This window comes from Bos indicus x Bos taurus, chromosome 10 (genome assembly GCF_003369695.1).
Source record: "Bos indicus x Bos taurus breed Angus x Brahman F1 hybrid chromosome 10, Bos_hybrid_MaternalHap_v2.0, whole genome shotgun sequence".
Classification (NCBI taxonomy): domain Eukaryota; kingdom Metazoa; phylum Chordata; class Mammalia; order Artiodactyla; family Bovidae; genus Bos; species Bos indicus x Bos taurus.
The window spans coordinates 11,509,761-11,536,254 of NC_040085.1; the positions used below are offsets into that span (position 1 = coordinate 11,509,761).

Sequence of the window (26,494 nt, forward strand, 5' to 3'; positions counted from 1 at the left end):
ATCTCCATAGATAAAACTGTTCATGGGGTTCTCAAGGCAAGAATACTGAAGTGGTTTGCCATTCCCTTCTCCAGTGGACCACATTCTGACTTCTCCACTGGAGAAGGGAATGGCAAACCACTTCAGTATTCTTGCCTTGAGAACCCCATGAACACTATGAAAAGGCAAAATGATAGGATACTGAAAGGGGAACTCCCTGGGTTGATAGATGCCCAGTATGCTACTGGAGATCAGTGGAGAAATAACTCCAGAAAGAATGAAGGGATGGAACCAAAGCAAAAACAATACCCAGCTGTGGATGTGACTGGTGATAGAAGCAAGGTCCGATGCTGTAAAGAGCAATATTGCATAGGAACCTGGAATGTCAGGTCCATGAATCAAGGCAAATTGGAAGTGGTCAAACAGGAGATGGCAAGAGTGAACGTTGACATTCTAGGAATCAGCAAACTAAAATGGACTGGAATGGGTGAATTTAACTCAGATGACCATTATATCTGCTACTGCGGGCAGAAATCCCTCAGAAGAAATGGAGTAGCCATCATGGTCAACAAAAGAGTCCGAAATGCAGTACTTGGATGCAATCTCAAAAACAACAGAATGATCTCTGTTCGTTTCCAAGGCAAACCATTCAATATCATGGTAATCCAAGCCTATGCCCCAACCAGTAACGCTGAAGAAGCTGAAGTTGAACGGTTCTATGAAGATCTTTTAGAACTAACACCCAAAAAAGATGTCCTTTTCATAGGGGACTGGAATGCAAAAGTAGGAAGTCAAGAAACACCTGGGGTAACAGGCAAATTTGGCCTCGGAGTATGGAATGAAGCAGGGCAAAGGCTAACAGAGTTTTGCGAAGAGAACACACTGGTCATAGCAAACACTCTCTTCCAACAACACAAGAGAAGACTCTACACATGGACATCACCAGATGGTCAACACCTAAATCAGATTGATTACATTCTTTGCAGCCAAAGATGGAGAAGCTCTATACAGTCTGCAAAAACAAGACTGGGAGCTGACTGTGGCTCAGATCATGAACTCCTTATTGCCAAATTCAGACTTAAATTGAAGAAAGTAGGGAAAACCACTAGGCCATTCAGGTATGACCTAAATCAAATCCCTTATGATTATACAGTGGAACTGAGAAATAGATTTAAGGGCCTAGATCTGATAGATAGAATGCCTGATGAACTATGGAATGAGGTTCATGACATTGTACAGGAGACAGGGATCAAGACCATCCCCATGGAAAAGAAATGCAAAAAAGCAAAATGGCTGTCTGAGAAGGCCTTACAAATAGCTGTGAAAAGAAGAGAAGCGAAAAGCAAAGGAGAAAAGGAAAGATATAAACATCTGAATGCAGAGTTCCAAAGAATAGCAAGCAGAGATAAGAAAGCCTTCCTCAGCGATCAATGCAAAGAAATAGAGGAAAGCACCAGAATGGGAAAGACTAGAGATCTCTTCAAGAAAATTAGAGATACCAAGGGAACATTTCATGCAAAGATGGGCACAATAAAGGACAGAAATGGTATGGACCTAACAGAAGCAGAAGATATTAAGAAGAGGTGGCAAGAATACATAGAAGAACTGTACAAAAAGGAGCTTCACAACCCAGATAATCACGATGGTGTGATCACTCACCGAGAGCCAGACATCCTGGAATGTGAAGTCAAGTGGGCCTTAGAAAGCATCACTACAAACAAAGCTAGTGGAGGTGATGGAATTCCAGTTGAGCTATTTCAAATCCTGAAAGATGATGCTGTGAAAGTGCTGCACTCAATACGCCAGGAAATTTGGAAAACTCAGCAGTGGAAAACTGACTGGAAAAGGACTTTTTCCACAGGACTGGAAAAGGTCAGTTTTCATCCCAATCCCAAAGAAAGGCAATGCCAAAGAATGCTCAAACTACCGCACAATTACACTCATGTCACACGCTAGTAAAGTAATGCTCAAAATTGTCCAAGCCAGGCTTCGGCAATATGTGAACCGTGAACTTCCAAATGTTCAAGCTGGTTTTAGAAAAGGCAGAGGAACCAGAGATCAAATTGCCAACATCTGCTGGATCATCAAAAAAGCAAGAGAGTTCCAGAAAAACATCTAATTCTGCTTTATTGACTATGCCAAAGCCTTTGTGTGGATCACAATAAACTGTGGAAAATTCTGAAAGAGATGGGAATACCAGACCACTTGACCTGCCTCTTGAGAATCCTGTATGCAGGTCAGGAAGCAACAGTTAGAACTGGACATGGAACAACAGACTGGTTCCAAATAGGAAAAGCAGTATGTCAAGGCTGTATATTGTCACACTGCTTATTTAACTTATATGCAGAGTACATCATGAGAAACGCTGGACTGGAAGAAGCACAAGCTGGAATCAAGATTGCCTGGAGAAATATCAATAACCTCAGATATGCAAATGACACCACCCTTATGGCAGAAAGTAAAGAAGAACTAAAGAGCCTCTTGATGAAAGAGAAGAGTGAAAAAGTTGGCTTAAAGCTCAACATTCAGAAAACTAAGATCATGGCATCTGGTCCCATTAGTTCATGGGAAATAGATGGGGAAACAGTGGAAACAGTGTCAGACTTTATTTTTCTGGGCTCCAAAATCACTGCAGATGGTGACTGCAGCCATGAAATTAAAAGATGCTTACTCCTTGGAAGGAAAGTTATGACCAACCTAGATAGCATTTTGAAAAGCAGAGACATTACTTTGCCAACAAAGGTTCGTCTAGTCAAGGCTATGGTTTTTCGTGTGGTCATGTATGGGTGTGAGAGTTGGACTGTGAAGAAAGCTGAGCGCTGAAGAATTGATGCTTCTGAACTGTGGTGTTGAAGAAGACTCTTGAGAGTCTCTTGGACTGCTAGGAGATCCAACCAGTCCATTCTAAAGGAGATCAGTCCTGACTGTTTGTTGGAAGGACTGATGCTGAAGCTGAAACTCCAATACTTTGGCCACCTCATGTGAAGAGTTGACTCATTGGAAAAGACCCTGATGCTAGGAGGGATTGGGGGCAGGAGGAGAAGGGGATGACAGAGGATGAGATGGCTGGATGTCATCACTGACTCGATGGACATGAGTTTGAGTGAACTCCGGGAGTTGGTGATGGCCAGAGAGGCCTTGCGTGCTGCGATTCATGGGGTCGCAAAGAGTCGGACACGACTGAGCGACTGAACTGACCGACTGAACTGATAGATAAAACACCCATGCTCTCCATCCTTCCTTGAGTCTCTGTTTGTTAGAAACAGATCCTGAGGCTGTAGCTGAGGATTTCTTCGGCCAGCTGCTCTGTACATTATTGTGTGTGTGCATGGTAGGAGTGGGAGTGGGCTGGGTGGGCAGTGGGTTTGTTGGTGTTCCAGGATTAGCTGTTTAGTAGACACATCTTTAATTATACATCTACTTGATTAGTCATAGCTATTCGTAGTGCATGCCTGTGTTTTGTTTGTGCTGACTCTGAGAGTGGAAGTTGGCATTCTCATGGAGAGAATTGCCACGTTTGCAGTACAGCATCTCTCAGGCCAGTTCTGAGCTGCAGTTTTCTTTGTTCAAGATTGTCTCCAATAACATCCATCTGCTTTTCAGCTTCCTGAAATTTCATCAAAAGTGTGGCTCTATTAGTAACTTTTGTTTTTAACATTTTCTGTGGAATTGCTCATTTATTTTGTTTGTTTCACCCATTGAATCTTGCGAAGGAGACGAAATAAGTGCATCACCTACTTTACCATCTTATCAGAAACTGTCTTCACTGATAATTTCAGTGTAGAAAAGAATTTAATACAATAAAAATCAAGGACTATTTAATACAGTATAGTTGTATTCAATTCTCTGATCTTTTTCTTGGAAATTTTATAAGTTTCTAAGCAAATATCTTTTTAGTTTGTACATCTTTCCCTTTAGAAGAACTATGAAACATTTCAAACATTCCCAAAGAATAGGAAATAAGATTACCAACATTTGTGTGTCAACCAATGAATTTAAATAAAAGCCTTTTAAATATAGTTGAGACCTACTCTGTAGCCCTCCCCCAACACAGTCCCTCCCTCCTTTGCAGATGTAATCACAGTTATGAATTTGGTGTTTATTTCTATGCATGTCTGTTTGTGTTTCCTGTATATATATATATTCCCAAACAATCCCATATATATCCCTAACCAATGAAGTAATTATTTTGCATGCTTTTAAGTCTTCTGTACATAGTTTTTATCAAACAGTACATGTCTTCTGTAAGTTACTTTTATTATGCTTTGAGATTTATATGTGTTGATACCTATCACTCCAGTTCACTAATTTTCATTGTTATATAATATCATACTGTATGATTATGATTAAATATTTATTCTTCTGTTTTTGGATAATATTTCTAATTTTTATTGTTAAGAAATAATATTTTTGTATGTATCTTTTTGTGCATAATTATAACAGTTTCCCTTGGACAGTGGCTTTCAGACAGTTTTAGCCATAATCTATGTTAATAAATAAAATTTACATTGTGCATGCATGCTCAGTTGTATCTGACTCTTTGCGACCCCATGGACTGTAGCCCACCAGGCTCCTCTGTCCATGAGATTTCCCAGGCAAGAATACTGGAGTGGGTTGCTGTTTCCTTTTCCAGGGGATCTTCCCAATACAGGGATAGAACCCATGTCTCCTGCATCTTCAACATTGCAAGAGAATTCTTTACCAGTGAGCTACCTGTGAAGTCCCTGAATTGATTTCTTGACTAATGAAAAACTGGTTGTAATCTGCCTTTGAAAAATAATGCTAAATGGTGACATGGGAGAAGCATTGCTTGGTGCCAGGACCATGCACGTCATTTCACTCTATTAGTTACTGCCACATTTCCCCCAAAGTGGTTGTACCAAATTACATTTCCATCAGCATTCCCTGAGAATTTCTTTAACTTCACAACTTTATTGACACTTGATGTTGTCAGATGTTGACCTTCTAATTTTTGCCAGTCTTATAATTATGAAATTGTATTATTTTGAGATTTGAATTTGAATTTCTAGTGGGATTGAATGTCTATCATCTTTTTTCCATTTTTGATATTGATATTGCTTGTTCTGCAGATAGCCTTATCCTTTGCCCACTGTTATAACATCTTTTTCTTTTTCCTATTCAGTTCAGTTCAGTTGCTCAGTCGTGTCTGACTCTTTGCGACCCCATGAATTGCAGCACGCCAGGCCTCCCTGTCCATCACCAACTCCCAGAGTTCACTCAAACTCACGTCCATCCAGTTGGTGATGCCATCCAGCAATCTCATCCTCTGTCATCCCCTTGTCCTCCTGCCCCCAATCCCTCCCAGCATCAGAGTCTTTTCCAGTGAGTCAACTCTTTGCATGAGGTGGCCAAAGTACTGGAGTTTCAGCTTCAGCATCATTCCTTCCAAAGAAATCCCAGGGCTGATCTCCTTCAGAATGGACTGGTTGGATCTCCTTGCAGTCCAAGGGACTCTCAAGAGTCTTCTCCAACACCACAGTTCAAAAGCATCAATTCTTTGGCACTTAGCTTTCTTCACAGTCCAACTCTCACATCCATACATGACCACTGGAAAAACCATAGCCTTGACTAGACGGATGTTTGTTGGCAAAGTAATGTCTCTGCTTTTGAATATGCTATCTAGGTTGGTCATAACTTTCCTTCCAAGGAGTAAGCGTCTTTTAATTTCATGGCTGCAGTTTCCTGTTGATCAGTAGTATTTCTTTTCTTTCTGCTGTCTTTGAGAAACAGAAGTAAAAATCAGTAGTTTCCTTTATTGTTTCTTCTTTTTGTTTGAAAAATCCTTTTTTATAGGCTGAGGACATAAAGATATTTTTCTATGTTGTCTTGCAAGAGTTTTAAAGTTGTTCTTCACATGGGGGTGTTTCATCTATTTAGCATTGATTTTTGCTTGTGATGTGCCACTGAAATCCAATTTCTTTTTTTTTTTTTCTCATATGGATTACCAGTTGTCCTAGCACATTTTTTGAAAAGTAAATTCTTTTTGTTCTTCCCTCTCCCCTTGGCATTATCTTCTTTTAGCAAATTAAATATCCACATATGCGTAGGTCAAATGCACAATTCATTTTTAAATTTACAATCTGAGAATCTGTCTTCTGATCAGATGTTTGTCTGTTATACTAATTGTGATTACATACATTTCCGTTCATCAATTTGATATTATTTCAAACTTTCTGTTTTTCTTCTTGTGTAAGATTTCCAGTTGATAGAGTTTTCTCTGTTCTTCTTTACATTAATGGTTACTATTGCATTTTAAAATACACAGTTGACTTAAATTATAGTCAAGTACACGTCCCTACCTTCTTCTCAAAAAAGGACCTTAGAATCATTGAATCCAGTAAACCCCTCTCATTTTGCATGCTTTCGTTGCCTAGTATTTCCTTTTTTTTTAACCATCCAATTTATATATTTTAATTGCTGTGTTTTTAGTCAGTGTTTATTTGGATTCAGCCATATACTTGTTTGGCTTTACCACTCTTCCCAAAGTATTTAACTTAGATAAAGTTCCTTTAAGACGGCTATGGTGGTAGTAAGCTTTCTCAGTTTCTGTTTGGTAACTTGTTTATTTTGCTTTTACTCATGACTGATTCTGGATTTGGTTGACAGTTGTTTTTCTCCTGGATGTTTTGAAGTGCATATTCCCTTGTCTTCAGTTTTCTATTATTGTAATTAAACTGTCATCAATCACTTTTTGTTGGTAGTCTTTTACTTCCTCTGTTTGTTTTAAGATTATAAGATTTCTTCTTGAAGTCTTTCAGACTCACTATGATCTATATAGATAGGGAACTACTATATTTGACCAATTTGAGGCATGTATTTTTCTATATTTCAACAAATCTGAAATCTGAATATATGTTACAATCTACATCAGTTCAGTTCACTTCAGTCTTTCAGTCATGTCCGACTCTGTGACCTCATGGACTACAGCACACCAGGCCTCCCTGTCCATCACCAACTCCCAGAGTTCACTCAAACTCGTGACCATTGAGTCAGTGATGCCATCCAGCCATCTAATCCTCTGTCATCCCCTTCTTCTTCTGCCTTCAATCTTTCCCAGCATCAGGGTTTTTCCCAGTAAGTAAGTTCTTCACATCAGGTGGCCAAAGTATTGGAGTTGCAGCTTCAGCATCAGTTCTTCCAATGAATATTCAGGACTGATTTCCTTTAGGATGGACTGGTTGGATCTCCTTGCAGTCCGAGGGACTCTCAAGAGTCTTTTCCAACACCGCAGTTCAAAAGCATCAGTTCTTCTGAGCTCAGCTTTCTTTATAGTCCAACTCTCACATCCATACATGACTACTGGAAAAACCATAGCTTTGACTAGACAGACCTTTGTTGGCAAAGCAATGTCTCTGCTTTTGAGTATGCTGTCTATGTCATAACTTTTCTTCCAAGAAGCAAGTGTCTTTTAATTTCACAGGTACAGTCACCATCTGCAGAGATTTTGGAGCCCCCCAAAATAAAATCAGCCACTGTTTCCACTGTTTCCCCACCTATTTGCCATGAAGTGGTGGGATCAGATGCCATGATCTTAGTTTTCTGCATGTTTAGTTTTAAGCCAACTTTTTCACTCTCCTCTTTCACCTTCATCAAGAGGCTCTTTAGTTCTTCACTTTCTGCCATAAGGGTGGTGTCATCTGCATATCTGAGGTTATTGATATTTCTCCCAGCAATCTTAATTTCAGCTTGTGCTTCTTCCAGCCCAGCGTTTCTCATGATGTACTCTGCATATAAGTTAAATAAGCAGGGTGACAATATGAAGCCTTGACGTACTCCTTTCTCAATTTGGAACCAGTCTATTGTCCCATGTCCAGTTCTAACTGTTGCTTCTTGACCTGCATACAGATTTCTCAGGAGGCAGATCAGATGGTCTGGTATTCCCTTCTCTTTAAGAATTTTCCACAGTTTGCTGTGATCCACACAAAGGCTTTGGCATAGTGAATAAAGCAGAAGTAGATGTTTTCTGGAACTCTCTTGCTTTTTTGATGATCCAGTGGATGTTGGCAATTTGATCTCTGGTTCCTTTGCCTTTTCTAAATCTATCTTTTTTCACTCTTCTCTTTCACCTTCATCAAGAGGCTCTTTAATTGCTCTTTGCTTTCTGGTGGTGTCATCTGCATATCTGAAGTTATTGATATTTCTCCTGGCAATCTTGATTCCAGCTTGTGCTTTGTCTGGCCCAGCATTTCACATGATGGACTGTGCATATAAGTTAAATAAGCAGGGTGACAATACACAGCGTTGATGTACTCCTTTCCCAGTTTGGAACCAGTTGTTATTCCATGTTCGGTTCTAACTGTGCTTCTTGACCTGCATACAGGTTTCTCAGGAGGCAGGTCAGGTGGTCTGATATTCCCATCTCTTGAAGAATTTTCCACAGTTTGTTGTGATCCATACAATCAAAAACTTGAGCATAGTCAATGAAGCAGAAATAGATGTTTGTCTAAATTCTCTTGCTTTTTCTATGATACAACAGATGTTGGCGATTTGATCTCTGGTTCCTTTGCCTTTTCTAAATCCAGCTTGAACATCTGGAAGTTTTTGGTTCACGTACTGTTGAAGCCTAGCTTGGAGAATATTGAGCATTACTTTGCTAGCGTGTGAAATGAGTGCAATTGTGCGGTAGTTTGAACATTCTTTGGCATTGCCTTTCTTTGGGATTGGAATGAAAACTGACCTTTTCCAGTCCTGTGGCCACTGATGAGTTTTCCAAATTTGCTGGCGTATTGAGTGCAGTACTTTCACAGCATCATCTTTTAGGATTTGAAATAGCTCAACTGGATTCCATCACCTCCACTAGCTTTCAGGAGGCCACCATTAGCTCTAGTATAGAGCTGCTGAGCAGGTGACCCACAAACTTGAGAACAATTATACACAAAGAAGTTCTCACACTGTTGCAAAAGTTCTAGGGTCTACAACAGGTTTCCCAACCTGGGGATCTGGCTAAAGAACTGAGAACCCCCAGGGAATTTGACTTTGATAACTGTTTATATTATTATCACTTCAGTTGTTGGTATTACATGTGTGGAGTTTAATTACTCTGCAAAATGTATTTTAAAATTTTATAGCATAATTTAGAATTGAAATCAAACATTATTCCAAAAAACATGGAAATAGAATAGCAAAAACAAATTTAATATTAGTGAAATATGCTTTTCATTGGAGGAATGACTCTAACTCCACACGATTTTGCTAATTAACAGTCAGATACTTAAAAGGAAGATAACTGCCTTTGACAAAGCTGTGTTACAGTCTCACTGTAGTTTTACTTGCAGTTATTCAGACTAAATGATAACTCATGGACAGTAGGTACCTATTAGCTATTCTGGTATATCCTTTTGTGAAGTATCAGTTCATGTCTTTTGCCCATTAAAAAATATAATGTTTTTATCAGTGAGTATGGTAGATCTTCATTCTAGATTCAGCCCTTTATTTCATTTATATATTGAATGCATTTTCTGCATGGCTTCCTTTTTGCTTTCTTAACAATATTTTCAACTTGTAGAAACTTTAAGTCTTAGTGACATACAGTTTATCAATTTGTTTTCTTTTTATCATTAGTGTCTTTTTTTGTCTTGTCTGGGAAGTCTTTGCTTATCCAGATATCATAGATATGTTCTCCTCTGTTATCTTCCAGAAGGCTTATACTTTTTACCTTTCATTTTAGGTTTGTGATCCACCTTTAATTAAGTTTTGTGTATGGTGTGAGATGACAGCCCACTCAGGTATTCTTGCTTGGGAAATCCCATGGACAGAGGAGCCTGGTGGGTTATAGTCCATGGGGTCACAGAGAGTCGGATGCAACTGAGTGACCACACACACACACACACACACACACGGTGTGAGATGTAGGGGTCATGACTCATTTTTCCCAAATAGAAATGTCTGTTTTCTCCATCACCGTTATTCAAATGGACTTGTTTTCCACCATTTAATTAAACTGGTTTCTTTTTCAAAATTGAGTTATAGTCAAATGAGTCTTTCTCTGAACCTTCTATTCTGTTCCATCTATTTGTCTACCATTATGCCAAGACTATACTGTCTAACTATTCTAGCTTTATACATGGAGATATTTGGGGAGATCATTAATTTAACAAATTTATTTTGCCTAATTTTTATGTGTAAAGAAATGACATTTGGTTTTAAAAAATATGGTTAAGTAAATTAAAAGAACTCGTTTGGTAATAATGAAATAAAAATTCAAAGTGATATTTTATTGGTTAATCATAAGTTTATTTTCACCAGGTTTACATAAAATAATCATCGGATATCTTAGATTTTATTAAATATGATAATTTTATTAACATACTCAATATCTATGTTTTATGAATCTGTGGATTCATTTCTTTGACTAATTATGGGGGCGGGAATATTCTGAGGCTTTATATTTCAAATATTGATCTCTTCCATTTTCTGCTTCTTCAGCACCTGCTAGACAATGATATGGACCTTCTTGTTCTATTCTTTGTTTCTTAAAATTTCCATCATTCTTACTTTTCTCTGCTAAATTTGTGCATGATTTTTATTTCTTTAATGTTTCTTCCAGTTCACTAACCTTCTCTTTAGTTTTGTCTAATCTGATTTTCAGTCCATCCATTGAATTTTTAGTAATGACCATAATTTTTTATTTCTAGAATTTCTGCATGAATTTCAAAAAATAAATGCCAAATTTCTCATGTTTTGATTTATTTTATTTATCTAATAATTTTAAACATAGACATTCCATAGTCTTTATCAAGTTATTATATTTTCTTAGTTTTTTGGTAATTCTACATTTATTGCCTAAAATTTATGCTTACTATTGCTCATAGTAGTTTTTTTCATTACTGCATTGTGAAAATGCAATAAGGCTTCCCAAGTAGCGCTAGTGGTAAAGAACCACCTGCCAATACAGGAGATGCAAGAGACACTGGTTTGATCCCTGGATTCGAATGATCACCTGGAGTAGGGCATGACAACCCACTCCAGTATTGTTGCCTGGAAAATTCCATGGACCGAGGAGCCTGGCAGTCTACAGTCCACGGGGCTGCAAAGACTAAGGCACAACTGGCAACCGAGCGACTGAGAGTGCACGTGCATGTGCACACACACACACACACACACACACACACACACACGCTGTACAGTCTGACTTGAGTTTGTGTCTCTCTAGTGAGTTTTGCCTGTAGTGGTAAGGGTAAGAATGTCAGGGGCCATTTTTTATGAGGAATCTTGGGTTTCCCTAGTGCCTCAAATGGTAAAGAATCTGCCTGCAGTGCAAGAGAGCTGGATTCCATCCCTTGTCTGGAAGATCTCCAGAGAAGGTAATGGCTACCCATTCCAGTACTCTTGTCTGGAGAATCCCATGGACAGAGGACCCTGGTGAGCTGCAGTCCATGGGGTCACAAAGAATCAGACACAACTGAGCAACTAACACTTTCTTTTTTGTTAGATCAAGCATGTGATGTAAATTTGAACTAGAAATTCAAGTGTGGAAAGGCCTGTGATTGTGAAATTGAGGCTTTTTCTATTTCTCCTCATAGAGGTTATATCTAGCTCTCTTAGATTATAAAGACTGAAAATCTCTGTAGTCAGAGTGTCATTTCCTGCTTATTAGTCTGGTTTTCAGTTCCTTTTTATTTTCAGGGGATTACAACAGTGTATAGAAATAAATCAGACTGAAAGAGCAGCTTGCAGCTAGGTTGACTGATAATTGCCAGGTAATATGTCATAAATAAATGTAAAAAGTAAATATGGATATTACTGCTTTTGGATAATAGAGGCAGGTAATAGACTTTTTTTCATGGTATATAAAAATATGACTTGAGTTGTTAATATGATGGCTTACACATATTATTCCTCATATAATATGTGTCTGTATTACAGTGATGGCCATAGTAAGTCATTTTAGAATTTACAAACCTTTTTATAAAAAGGAACACTTTTTTCTTTGTTTTTTTTTTTTCAAGCTTATTCAGTGCTTTGTTTTTAGTTCTCAAAATGAAGATAATTACCCCTACATATTTTAACACTGACTTTTTTGTGTCACAGAATAGGTAACAAAATGAGAACTGCTGTAATTTTATTACAGTCATCTTTGTTCTCCTTGCTGTATGCCAAACCCTCCGTCTCTTCACCCTTCTTCCTTATTCCCCTGCAGGAGGCTGCTCTAAAAATAGCTCCAGTAATAGATGTTCTATACAGGGTCAAATTGCTGAATCATTTAGTTCTTTTGTGAAGTTTAGGAATATGGAAAACAGCATCTGAGCTGGGTAGGACAAACATGCTTCTAAATTGGCAGGTCATTATTCTCTTGAAAAATAAAGAATTATATTCTTCTCAATAACCATATAGTAAATAATTTTTAAAGTCTATTTTTAAAGAATATATTTTTAAAAATCTGTAAAATGGTTTTGTGTCTTAACTTCAAAACATATTTCGAATGTGATTCCCAGAAGTGTGTTTTGTTAAATATAATAAATTTGATATTAAGAGGTTAACAGATGAACTGTAAATCTTCCCCTGTATGTAAATATTTCATCTTCTTTTTCTCATCTTAGGTATGTTATTGCCCCTTTGGAATAGTTTCAGTGCCTGTGAAATAGTTACCTCCAGAAAAGAATTTCTGGGAGGATTTGATACTTGACAGTGAAATAAATGTGCTGACTTTTTCTCAACATTATAAGGATTTAGCTTTCTTAAATTATCTGTAACCCCTATTTTAGCTTTCCTCATTATTCCAAAATAATTATATGCAGATTGTTGAGTGCTGGTTCCCCAGTGTAACACCAGAACAACCTGCTGATAAAGAAAAGTTGAGATTATTACTTCCTGACAGGAAGAGCACATTTTCTTGACACAGTCTTAGTCATATTTTAAGGACCAAGTCAGGATATGTATTTTTGAGATTTCTTGGGGGTCTTGTTTAAGGTGGGTCTTTCAGTGCACTGGCTTCAGATTGATGAATTTATGACATAATAGGTTACCCCCTGGTGGCTCAGATGGTAAAGAATCTGCATGCAGTGCAGGAGACCCAGGTTCAATCCCTGGGTCAGGAAGATTCCCTGGTGAAGGAAATGGCAACCCACTCTAGTATTCTTGCCTGGAAAATTCTGTGGACAGAGAAGCCTGGTGGGGTACAGTCCATAGGGTTGCAAAGAATCGGACACAACTGAGCAACTAACAGATTTCGGATTTTCAGGTTAGGATTGTCTGGCAGAACAAGATGAGCTTTTCAAAGTGAATGTTGGACCATGATACTAAACTTTTGTTTTCTCTGGCATTAATAACTTCTCCATTAACTGAAGGTCCAAACTCCCCAACAGAACTCTAAAATTCTTCTCTATATGGGCAAAGATCTCAAGTATATCTGTTTCATTTTCTGTCTTCGAAGATACCCTTTCTAGCCCTTTGTCCTCTGTCTCTAATGTAGATTGGTTGCCCTTAGGCCTGCTATGGAGATGACATCCTTGAGTTTCTCTTGTCTCTCTCCAATAGTGAATTGACTTCCTGGATCTTATGTATCTACATCTTTGGTTCACTCTCATATTAGAGCAACCATCTTCTGGTAACTTTCAGCAGTCTTTTTTTTTTTTTTCTTCTGTAAATAACTCATGCATGATAATTGATATAAATAGAATATTTCTTTTTGTCTATTATAATGCTAGAAATTCATTACAGAGTATATCTTAGAGTTGCTAGAAAAATTAAAGTTATAGTTTTCTTATAGGAATGAAGTTTGGAACAACAACAATGATTGTGGGTAATTATTTTGCTTTTTAAAGTTCTGGAAAGGCTATCTCCTAAAATGATTTTGGGGTATATGTTGTTGAATTCTGATTTTTAACTTTTCAACTTGTGAATACTTTTTATACCTCTATCAGATGAGAGTTAATCATTTTGAAAATTTGATAAAAACTTCTGGTAAAATTTTGCTTCTTAAATGAAAATAAATATAAAACATTATAATCAAATAAACTTAAAAAGCCCTTTTCTCACAATTTATAGCCTGATGTAATTTGAGTTTATATTTTAATAGTAAAAAAACTGTCTTGAAATGTGTGTCTGTGTGTTTGCAGTCTTTGATGGTGGTAGGCTGGGGCCCCAAAAGAAGACTGTTTCTTAAAAAATGGATGGCACTAGTTTATTTCCCTTCCAAAAACCAATCGCAACTAAATGAAGCAAACAGTCTCCAATTTTTATTGTCTTCATAATGAAACAAAATATGGAGTTCAGAACTGGATCACTTGTTCTTTCTCCTCTTATCTCCTCTCAGTTCAAAATGCTCGCATCTCATTCTCTTAAATCTGCAGTTAGGCTCGATGCAGTCAGGCCTCAGTACAACCTCGTTGTAGTTTTAGTCTTTTTCCGGAAAACTGGTTTAGTGTGCCCACCGTGGCCACTCCGCTTCCTGTCGTAATGCCTCTTCCTCGGGCATTCGGAGAATCCTTGCCCTTTTTGTACTGTCACTCTGTGGGATTTGTACTTTCCTACTTCTTAAAGAAGCCCACTGGGTTTTAGGAACGTTCTCCATGTTTGTGAGAGTGACCGCACAGAAAAAAGCAAATGTTTTTTTTTTTTTTTTTTAAAGATGCCTTGATCCAAAGGAGATTCAGGCTACTGCTTCTCAGTTTTGTCCTAGTTAGATGTCAGCAAACAATGCTTATGCCCAGAAATATCTCCCTTAGATTCCAGGAAGAATTTAAGAGAAGGGATTCCTCAGACAGGCTTTCAATCTGACTGTAACTCTAAACTTCCGGAGACCAGATAGGAAGCAAGCTATCCTTTCCTTTTGGAAATTACAGCCCTGAAAACTATATGGGAAATGTCTTCAGCCAGATTTATTTCTCCTGTGTCCTCTAAAAAATCAATGAGACGTGGCTCTGCCACAGTTCTATCACTTTTATATTTTCTTTGTATAACAAGTTTTTAAAAATAAATAAATGACTTTTTGGAAAAGCTGAACTTGTCTGTAATTTTGATGCATTGCCTACATTTTTATTCAGTCTTGGAAATGGTATTTTTAAAAGGGAGGAAGGAAAGTTGGGGAGGAAGAAAGATGATGACTTACGGAAAGAGTAAGACAAGTTTTGATTGGGTTTAAATATTGGTCACAATTTATGTAAAATGTACATTTTTACATTAGCCTCATTCAATTGGATATAACTAGAAATTATTGTAAATAATAAAAGTGAAAAATATTTAATATTAGAAGTACCAGTGTGTGTAGTATTGTAAAGAGCAGACCACTGAAGTCAGAATAACTGGAATCTTGTCCTATTTTGGCTTCTGTGTGTATGACAATATGTATCTTGGTCACCTTTCCACCCCTCTCCCATGCTGCCCCTGCCACAGCCTCAACTGTTTCACTTTTTCCCATGTGAACAATGAGATTATGGACTAGGTAATTACTAAGCTTCCTCTTAAGATTCTGGTATTCCAGAATATGTCAGACTTTTCAGAAGGTTTGTGTCTTTTAATAAAATTAGTAAAAAATCATTTGGGCCAAAACATTTCAATGTTTGCTGATGGTAACTGTATTTAAACAGCAGTGTTTTGCTCAGGAGTGCTGCACCTAAGCAGAACAGCATAGATTTCCAATTGTGAGAACCTTGGATTCTTGCTTAGATGGAAATTGCCCTTCCAGTACCCTTCATTGACAGTTATGATGATCTCCTTTTAGCATTATGGGGGCATTGTCAGTGTATTGATTCATCTGCAACTGAGTGGTGTATTTCTGTGGGTTTGAGAATAGTGAGGTGAATGGCTTTGAAATTCTCAGTACTGTTTGGAAAGCTGATTGCATAAATTTAAAATTTAAAGTGTTTGAACAGATTCTTTTCCAAGTGATTTTTAACAAATGGTTGATCATACTGTATTTGTGCTACAGTTGAAAGGCTGAAGTAGCACTTTGGCTCCTTTCCCAAAAGCATGCTTGAAGAGGCTAGCAGCAGCAGCAGCAGCTCCCTCTGTTCTCCTCAGTGCTTTCTACCTTGCGAGTGGTGCAGCTTGTTCTGCGGATGTACTAAAACCCTCCCATTTAATCTGCAGTGGAGAAGAATGGAGCTCAATGCCCAGTAGCATTCAGTGGTCTAGCAAGGTTGCAGTAACTAGCAATGGCTATGTATTTCAACAGCTGAACAAGAAGACATTTTATAATTTTTTTTTTTTTCCTTTCAGCTGATAGATTTTTGCTTTCTGTTTCCTTCTAGAGAGATGTGGATAATTTGCCCTGCCTCCAACGTCTGTTTCTCAGCTTCAACAATATATCTACGTAAGTGGAAACTCCCAACTTGTCATTTATTAATAATTTGATTGTGTGGATTCTAATGCTTTAAATTAAGATTGTAAATACTTAGGAGTATTTCTATTGACATGTACGATTTTCAACTGGAAAATGACAGGGCCATCTGTGACAAAGTTCTCTGTGCAAAATCAAAGCTCTTGTGTTTATTAGCGCTTCTGATGCTAAAATGATGACTGGTTTAGTATAGTATGTGCTCTTTATAGTTATAGTTTAGAGTTGCTTCTTTGTAAAACACGTATGTGGAAATGTCAACATATATTCTGCTGTCCTTTGTTTGACACTTACTGCACTAATCAGTTGAATTAGAATTTCTTTCATAAATTATCATCTACAATCTGTGTAGCTACTGAGCAATTTTGATATAGCAGGTTATACTTGTCACTAAGCCACTTGCTAATTAGGCCATAACTTCTAACTTGGTATCCCTACTTGGAGAACTAATGCAGCTAAACACTGTATATTCAAATATATAAATGTCTAAATGTTGTTTTGTAAAGGTTTGAAGCATATCATCCTTTCTGTTGTGATGATGTCTCATTCAGTGTCAGTGTGGAAGATTTCAGAACTGGAGCTGAGACAGGCAGTCAGACTTTTCAATGCAGAATGAGTAGCCACCCTTCCCTGACTCTCCTTCTTCTCTTCTCCCTTGCCCCTCAGTTCTTTAGTTTCACTTCAAGACTGTTCTCTGAATGTACTTTTATAGAAGGATAAGAACTAAGTATAAAAGAATTGAGGACATATCTCTTCCTGAGTTCTAGGTCTGTGCTTCTGATTATTAAAAACCGGTTGAGCTTTTGCACATTTTCTGTTTCTGCCTTTTTCCTATGTTAGCCCCCATCCCTGTACTATATCTCTAAAAGGTAGTGCTTAAGTCTAGATGGTGAATTTTGCATGTAGGCATTATTTCAAAGAAAACACCCTTAATCATTTTCTTTTTTTTCTTTGTGTGGAAATACAAAGTTTTCTGAAATACTTTTAATGTCCTCTTCAGTTTATGTTGAATCCTGTTCCAGCTGCCTTCCCATCTTGTTGGAAGAGTAGAATTTATTTTTAATGGCAATGGAAGGAGCACTCAATTTTCTTTAAGGAGTTTCTACCTAAAGACTGTTAACAATTGTTTTGAGAAGATAGTGTCTCATTTTTAAAATGTGTTGTTTCTCACGTCTCACAATATTAGCTTCTGAAGGTGCGGCAAACCCTTCAGTTCAGTTCAGTTCAGTCGCTCAGTCACGTCCGACTCTTCGCGATCCCATGAATCGCAGCACGCCAGGCCTCCCTGTCCATCACCAACTCCTGGAGTTCACTCAGACTCACGTCCATTGAGTCGGTGATGCCATCCAGCCATCTCATCCTCTGTCGTCCCCTTCTCCTCCTGCCCCCAATCCCTCCCAGCATCAGAGTCTTTTCCAATGAGTCAACTCTTCGCATGAGGTGGCCAAAATACTGGAATTTCAGCTTCAGCATCATTCCCTTCAAAGAAATCCCAGGGCTGATCTCCTTCAGAATGGACTGGTTGTATCTCCTTGCAGTCCAGGGGACTCTCAAGAGTCTTCTCCAACGCCACAGTTCAAAAGCATCAATTCTTCAGCGCTCAGCCTTCTTCACAGTCCAACTCTCACATCCATACATGACCACAGGAAAAACCATAGCCTTGACCAGATGGACCTTTATTGGCAAAGTAATGTCTCTGCTTTTGAATATGCTATCTAGGTTGGTCATAACTTTTCTTCCAAGGAGTAAGCGTCTTTTAACTTCATGCTGCAGTCACCATCTGCAGTGACTTTGGAGCCCAAAAAAATAAAGTCTGACACTGTCTCCACTGTTTCCCCATCTATTTCCCATGAAGTGATGCGGTAGAACTTATTACTTTTGCTCTTGTCTTGTTTATGGGGAATAATTTAAAAAGAGATTATAAATTTGGGTGTATGGGGGTTATGACGTGCCCACTTCCTCTGGATACCTCAACTTCTAAACTCCTGGCTCTGTAGGGAGTTGATCTTAAATGTCTGTATTTAGGGAATTTTCTTCCCAACCTGAAAAGGAGTTTTACCTACTCAACGAAATAAATATATGATTAGTGGGATTAATACTTATGACTTTTTATTAAAAGTGGGATTTATTGAGAAATTGGAATAGAAGGAAGGGTTTTAGTATTCTTACTGATTGCTTTTTTTGTGTTTCTGCAAAGGCTTAGCTCTTTACCTTTCTCTAGTATTTCCAGATGACCTGCTTTTCAGGTCAAGTACATTTTCTATTTTCTGCTTTGTTCCTGTTGATGCATGTAATCCAAGAGATGATATAGAGAATATATTGGCTCTTGGGCAGGGGACAGGAGGAATTAGAGAGTGAAAGCCCTTTTCACATTTCTGTGAGTTTTATTCAAGACACAAATATTTCAGTTGACTGGGATGGTAGATGATCTGTAGTGTTAATTGTGGTGTCCTTTCATACCCTGCTACAGTCCTGGCATGACAGAGTTGCATAATTTGCAATTCAGTGGTTGAGGAGTAACATACAAGAAGAGCAGAAATAGCAGTATATAGGTGAAAGTACCTTTTAGGACTTTCTCTGGATAACTTTCAAATATCACCCAGTGAAATATCCAACCGTGTATCCATTTTGGGGAGACAAAAATGAATTGACTGTTAATGTAGTAAGGCTTCCTAGATTTTGACCAAGTTGTTGGATTCTTAGAGGCCCATTTACATAAACTATTACCTGGTGGAAATTCAGAAAGTTCCAGAATGTGATAGCACCCTAACTGAATTCAGAGAGCTCCACCTTGGGGTAGATAGGTACCTATATTTAATGATGGGTTGACCATGGCCTTGGTAGACAGGACCATTTTTGTATGTTTTCCTGTAGATATTAGAACAGGCACTTAGTTCTTCTAGTAGGCATACAAGATACATTAAGAGAATGAATGACATATCCACATCTGTGTATCTGAATAGAAGTGATGCCTCCTGTTAAAATATCCCTCAGAGCACGAGGAAGACAGAAACACAAATAGGTAATTATAATACAGTGAGTTAAACTTAGCTGTGGTCAAATGTAGATATACTGCTAAGTCGCTTCAGTGGTGTCCGACTCTGTGCGACCCCATAGATGGCAGCCCACCAGGCTCCCCCGTCCCTGGGATTCTCCAGGCAAGAACACTGGAGTGGGTTGCCATTTCCTTCTCCAATGCATGAAAGTGAAAAGTGAAAGTGAAGTCGCTCAGTTGTGTCCAACTCTAGTGACCCCATGGACTGCAGCCTACCAGGCTCCTCCGTCCATGGGATTTCTAGGCAAAAGTACTGGAGTGGGGTGCCATTGCCTTCTCCGTAGATACACTAGAAAATGTAAATCAGTGTAGAGAAGGGAGGTCAAGGAAAACTTCCCAGAGGGAGATGGTCCCTGGGCTGAGCTCTAAGTGGAGTAGACCTCAGTAAAGTGAATAGTCCTTGGACATTCCAGGTAAGGGTACAACCTAGCCGAAGTAGATGTAGAAGGCTCAGAGTGGACTCACTAGGCCTACCCTCTGGGAACCTGCAGTGAGATGCTTGCCCTCTTCTCCTCCCAACTAGCTCCAAGTCTTCCTCCAGCCCATGGAATGCTGGAGGGACCTGCCAAAGTACACTCTGTGATGATCACCTTGAAGGAAATATTCTGTGGCTAATCAAGAGAGTCAGTTGTATCTAGTTCGTTCTTCAGACGTGTTCATTCCATTATTCAGCTCTTCTGAGGTGCTATTGTCTGCTTGATTTGTTTTCTTTTTCTTGGCTCTCATGATCTTAATTTCCAAGTAGTCTGCATTTTTTGTAATGGCTGCCAGGAGAAATATCAATAACCTCAGATATGCAGATGACACCACCCTTATGGCAGAAAGTGAAGAGGAACTAAAAAGCCTCTTGATGAAAGTGAAAGTGGAGAGTGAAAAAGTTGGCTTAAAACTAAACATTCAGAAAACGAAGATCATGGCATCCGGTCCCATCACTTCATGGGAAATAGATGGGGAAACAGTGGAAACAGTGTCAGACTTTATTTTTCTGGGCTCCAAAATCACTGCAGATGGTGACTGCAGCCATGAAATTAAAAGACGCTTACTCCTTGGAAGAAAAGTTATGACCAACCTAGATAGCATATTCAAAAGCAGAGACATTACTTTGCCAACAAAGGTTCATCTAGTCAAGGCTATGGTTTTTCCAGTGGTCATGTATGGATGCAAGAGTTGGACTGTGAAGAAGGCTGAACGCCGAAGAATTGATGCTTTTGAACTGTGGCGTTGGAGAAGACTCTTGAGAGTCCCCTGGACTGCAAGGAGATCCAACCAGTCCATTCTGAAGATCAGCCTTGGGATTTCTTTGGAAGGAGTGATGCTAAAGCTGAAACTCCAGTACTTTGGCCACCTCATGCGAAGAGTTGACTCATTGGAAAAGACTCTGATGCTGGGAGAGATTGAGGGCAGGAGGAGAAGGGGACGACAGAGGATGAGATGGCTGGATGGCACCACTGACTCGATGGACGTGAGTCTGAGTGAATTCTGGGAGTTGGTGATGGACAGGGAGGCCTGACGTTCTGCGATTCATGGGGTCGCAAAGAGTTGGACACGAATGAGCGACTGATCTGATCTGATTCTTTTTAAAAAATTATTTATTTATTTGACTGTGTTAGGTCTTAGTTGTGGCATGTGGGATCTTCGTTGCCACATGCAGAATCTTTTTAGTTGCAGGACGTGGGAGCTACTTCCCTCATCAGGGATCAAACCTTGGTCCCCTGCACTGGGAGCACAGAGTCTTAGCCATTGGACCACCAGGAAGTCCCTCTAATGGCTTATTCTATGAGATAAAGTTTTTTTTTTAATTTCTAGAATTTATTTTTCTCCATTACCTACACTTGTTCTTTAAATTAAACAAAATACTTTCTTTCATCCATTCATTTGTTCTGTGATTTTTTATTCTTGTTTATATATGAGGATATACATGAATTTGTTTCCTTCGCATAATTTAGAAATGTCGCTGTGAATGCAAGTTATAAGATCTCTGTCTGTGGAGGATGTAGGAGGGAGGAGGAAGGCTATCCAACCAGTTGGACTTTGCTTTATGATGTTCACAAGAAACTTGCCTTCTGGGAATGGGGGCTCCTTTTACATCTTGGGCCAGTTGCACTTTCCCAAAGCACAGCCCTTCTTCTCTCATCATTTTCAACCTGAAGACAATTCAGGAGTCAGCCTTTTTGAGGGTAGGAGGCTAGCAAATTGCTACCAAGCCCTCCAGTACTTACTGGACAGCTGACCCACATCTGCTGGCCACACTTATTCTGGGGAGTATTCTGAGGTTCTGCCGGTAGCATTTACTTAGCAGAGATACTCTTCATTTCAGGCTCTTTAGCAATTTGGGGTTTTACTGATTCCATCTGCTTTATATCTTCCAGAAATTCCTTAGTGTTCTGGTCTGGTGATGGAACTTTTTCTGGTTTTCTAGTATTGCTAAGGATATTTTCCTACTTTTATATTCAGTCGTTTCAGAGAGGTTTTGAGAGGGTAGAGAGAGGTCAGATCACACACCAAGCGGCCATTGTCATAGCTGTCCTTACTTTGAGTGATTTGCCCCCAAAAGGCCACCCATAAAAATATCCTTGGCAGCTTTAAAAACACGTAGGCCTTAAGTTCACTGCTGGGTAACCTGCTCCAGTAAATCTGGAGTGAGGCCAAGGATCTGTATTTTTTTAAGGCTTCTCAGAGAATTCTGCTGTTCAGCTTGATGCTAGATCTGGGAACCATTGAGTTATGGCACCCCCAAATAAGAATATTTGTTAACTAGCAGATTACTATTTTATATAAAATTTCCCTTCACAAGAAAAAGCTTCTAGACAAAAATATTTGTCAGGGATAAATATGTACTACCACCCAGAGGTAGTTTATGATCTGTAGGCAAAACCCAGGGTGTTTCATCTCCTTTCCACTGAGGCTGCACAGAGCTCTGCTCTTCATTACCAAGTTGAGGTATAATTGATTCTTTCCTGTCTCCTTTCTTTCAATCTCCAATGTAGAAAGTTTTAAGAAGCTTTTTTCTTTAAAAAAAAAGAAAAAGAAGACACATTTATAATTTGAGTGTTTTCCTTGCCTAAAAGGGAATGGTTGCTACTGCTCCCAGAAATAAGGAGACGTTCGTATCCCTGGGAAAAGAGTCAAATACTAGTCAAGGTCAAGTGTCAACTCAGGACTCTTAGTCTCAGGTATTATTTTTTAAATTGTGGTAAAATACTCATAGAAGTACCATCCTAACCATTTTAAAGCACACGATAGAGTGGTGTTAATAAATACACCTACACCCTTGTGCAGTCAGTCTTGTATTGCACAGAACTCTTTTCATCTGGCAAAACTGAAACGTTACACCCATTAAACAACCGTTCTCCCTCCCCAAGGCCCTGGCAACCACCGTTCTGCTTTCTGTCTCTGAACTTTCGACTACTCTAGTTATGTCATGTATGTGGAATCATGCAATATTTGTCTTTTTGTGATTGGTGCACGTCACTTTGTACGATGTCCTCAAAGTTCATCCATGTGGTTGCTGTTCAGTCTCTTAAGTCGTGTTTGACTCTGTGACCCAATGGACTGCAGCATGCCAGACTTCCCTATACTTCACTATCGCCTGGAGTTTGTTCAAATTCATGTCCATTGAGTCGGTGATGCCATCCAACCATCTCTTCTTCTCTTGTCTCCTTCTCTTCCTGCCTTCAATCTTTCCCAGATTCAGTCTTTTCCAGTGAGTCAGTTCTTTGCATCAGGTGGCCAAATTATTGAAGCTTCAGCATCAGTCCTTCCAATGTATATTCAGGTTTGATTTCCTTTTGGATTGACTGGTTTGATCTCCTTGCAGTCCAAGGGACTTTTGAGAGTCTTCTCCAGCACCACAATTCGAAAGCATCAATTCTTCAGTGCATAGCCTTCTTTATGGTCCAACTTTCACATCCGTACATGACTACTGGAAAAACCATAGCTTTGACTGTATGGACTTTTGTCTCCAAAGTGATGTCTTTGCTTTTCAATATGCTATCTAGATTTGTCATAGCTTGCCTTCCAAGGAGCAAGCATCATTTAGTTTCATGGCTGCAAGTTCGTCCATGTTGTAGCATGTATAAAAGTTTCCTTCCTTTTTAAGAATGTATACTTATATATTGTTCTTTAGGTGGCATGGAACCAACTAGGAGAGGCAGGTGGCAGACTGGACCATGCCTACCTCTTCATCCACACTGTTTCCCCATAGAGCCCTGTGAACTTGCCGTGTTCCACTGAACCTCCTTAAACATAATCATGCTCTCTCTTGCCCATTTAGTCTTTGCATTTACTATGGCTTCTGGCAATAATATTTTTTTCTACCTCTCTTTGTCTGAATAACACCTGATGATCCTATAGATCTCAAGTTGAGATCCTAAAGATCTCAAGGGTTCTCAAACTTTAATATGCTTAAGGATCATCTGGAGAGCCTGCTAAAATGCAGTGCTTGGGGATCCATCCTCCATGGCTTCTAATTCAGTAGTTTTAGATGGGGCTCAGGAATTTGTATCTTTAGCAAGTTGTGCAGCTGACTTAAAAATGCCACTGATCTGTGTTTTCCAGACTTTGAGTCAAAACCCATATAAGGATCCTAGTCAATTTTAGTTCAAGACTGGAACCATAAAAGCAGAATAGAAAATGTTGAGAGTTTCTCACACATTGTAAGGGTGAACACTGTCTCATGAGAAGTTTGCAGTTTTAATATATATGGGTGTATCTTTGTATACATTTGTATGTGTTTGTGTATGAATGTTATTTTGCTATAGATATTTGGGAACTGGATTACAATGTAAATATATTTCTCACCATGAATTGGGTTTAAAAAGTTTAGAAAACACTGTGGGGTCTCAATATTGGGAGCCGGAGTCTTAGCCACTGGACTACCAGGGGAGTCCCCGGATAATTCTTATTATAATCTTAAAGTTTCATTTTCCTTTGTGTTAGAATAATTTATTCAATGTGTGTATGTGTGAGTTTTTCTTAAAGGAAGGATTCTTGAACTAAAATTAAACTAAGACACTGTGAGCAGGCTGTTTTGCACACCGAGTCTCATACTGGGTTCACACATACATAGTTGAGAGGCTGATAGCTATTCATGGCAGTAAATTAACATTTTAAGGTATTGATGTGTCAAAGGCCCTTTTGGGTTTTGCTAATGTGAAGGTTCTAGAAGTTGTGGACATTTTTGGTACATATTGCTAAGGGGGAATTTTGGTCTTAAAATTACTCATGATTGTATGTTATATTGGGTGATTGTTTCTAGGTTGAGAAACACATGGTAAATTGAGATCAGTGTGTTTTATGACTTCTATTTTGTTTTGTTCTACAAATTCAAAGTATAAGTAGAGTAAATCCAAAATGCATTTAGAAATAAACTTAAAGTATATTAAGTAACTTCCCCTGGTGCTATTCCTTATAACTTGTAGAAAATACTTCCAAAAAGCGTTTGAAGTATTTTGCAACAGCAATGTCAAATACAGTGAACATAAACATTTAAAATAAAGGTAAGTGACTGTAACATTCCCTTCTTGTCTTCATCTTGTCTTGTTTTGTTTTAATTGAAGTACAGTTGATTTATAATGTTGTATTAGTTTTAGGTATACAGCAGAGTGTTTTGGTTTTCATGAAAAGAGATGTACAAATTTGAAACAAAAATGTTTATGTATCTGTTTTATGTCCATTCCACCTCCCCACCCTTCCCCCACCCCAACCCAAATTGCTATGTTGATCTCTTAACCCCTGGTACCTCAGTATGTAACCAACCTTATTTGAAAATATGGTCTTTACAGAGGTAGTGAAGTTAAAAGGAAGACATTAGAGTGGGCTCTAATCTAGTAAGACTGATATTCTTATAAAAAAGATGAAATTTGGAGGCAGGTATAGAGGGACTTCGTGGTAGCTCAGACAGTAAAGAATCCACTCGCAATGCAGGAGACCCATGTTCTATCCCTGGGTTAGGAAGATCCCCCAGAGAAGGGAATGGCTACTCAGTCCAGTATTCTTTCCTGGAGAATCCCATGGACAGAGGAGCCTGGGCAGGCTACAGTCCATGTGGTTGCAAAGAGTCAAACATGACTGAGCAGACGCACACACACACACACACACACACACGGGGAGACTGCCTTGTGAACATAAGGATGGCTATCTACAGCTATCTATAGGCCAAGAAGAAAGGCCTGGAACAGATTCTTCCTCCACAGTCCTCAGAAAACAACACCACTACCATCACCTTGATTTCAGACTTCTAGCCTCCAGAACTGTGTGATAGTAAATTTCTGTTGTTTAAAAAAATAAAAATAAAGCAGAGGTGAGCAAACATATTGAAAGGAATGAACAAACCAGTCAGTTAATTTTAGGAAAAAAGCAAGGTCAAAATCAATCATGCCAAAACCCCAAGTATATACTCCTAACTGCAGAACTTTCAAATTTGATCTTCTGGAGTAACTTTTGTTCATCCTTTATAATTAAATACAAACCCCAAACAAGAAGAATTATTTTCTTTTTCTATTATCTATACCATACCTCTTTGAGTTCTGTAATATCTATTTTGATGTATGCCCAGTTATAACTTAATTATAGTCTCAGTCATATCTGTCGCATGGTAGGCATGTAATTATTGTTCTTTTAATTAATGAAAAAAAGAAACCAAAGTTTAAAGCTGATGTTCTTCAATATTCATAGATAATTTTTAATAGCCCTTTTCAGCATGTCATCTTGTTTGGTTGTCTAAGGACCCAGTTTGCAGCTAATTCAGCATGGCTGTCCCCTGGGGTATAAAATAATAAAAAGTAACTAAAACAAGGAAGCCAAATTAAAATTATTTTATGGTAGAATTGGATTATTAGAAACAACTGTAACAGATATAGACTAAAAGCTTTCCTCAGTGACTTAAGATTTTAGCAGTTACTTTTTGAATATTTGAGTAGATTAAGTGTTGTTTTGAAGAAAAACTAAGACTGTTTCAGGAAGTTTCTAAATTATGTAACACAAAGATAAGACAGCCCTCTTATTGATAAATATATGTATAATAGTCATTTTAAAGTCCTTGTCTACTAATTCCAATATTCCAACAGCTGTGTCATCTCTGAGGCTTTTATAGTGACTTGTTTTTCCTTTTTGACACATATATTGAGTTTTTTTTGCTTTCTCATGTCTGGTAACTTTTTATT

The 26,494-nt window shown here is 38.5% G+C and overlaps 1 protein-coding gene across 4 annotated transcripts in view; it reads left to right on the plus strand.

The window, feature by feature from the left end:
- Positions 1–26,494, plus strand: part of LRRC49 (leucine rich repeat containing 49) — a 157,803-nt gene that overhangs the window by 28,308 nt on the left and 103,001 nt on the right. For all 4 annotated transcript variants that reach the window (XM_027553100.1, XM_027553099.1, XM_027553102.1 and 1 more), the window contains one exon: positions 16,191–16,252. In XM_027553100.1, the coding sequence (XP_027408901.1) occupies positions 16,191–16,252 (62 nt within the window). The remainder of the gene's footprint in view (positions 1–16,190; positions 16,253–26,494) is intronic.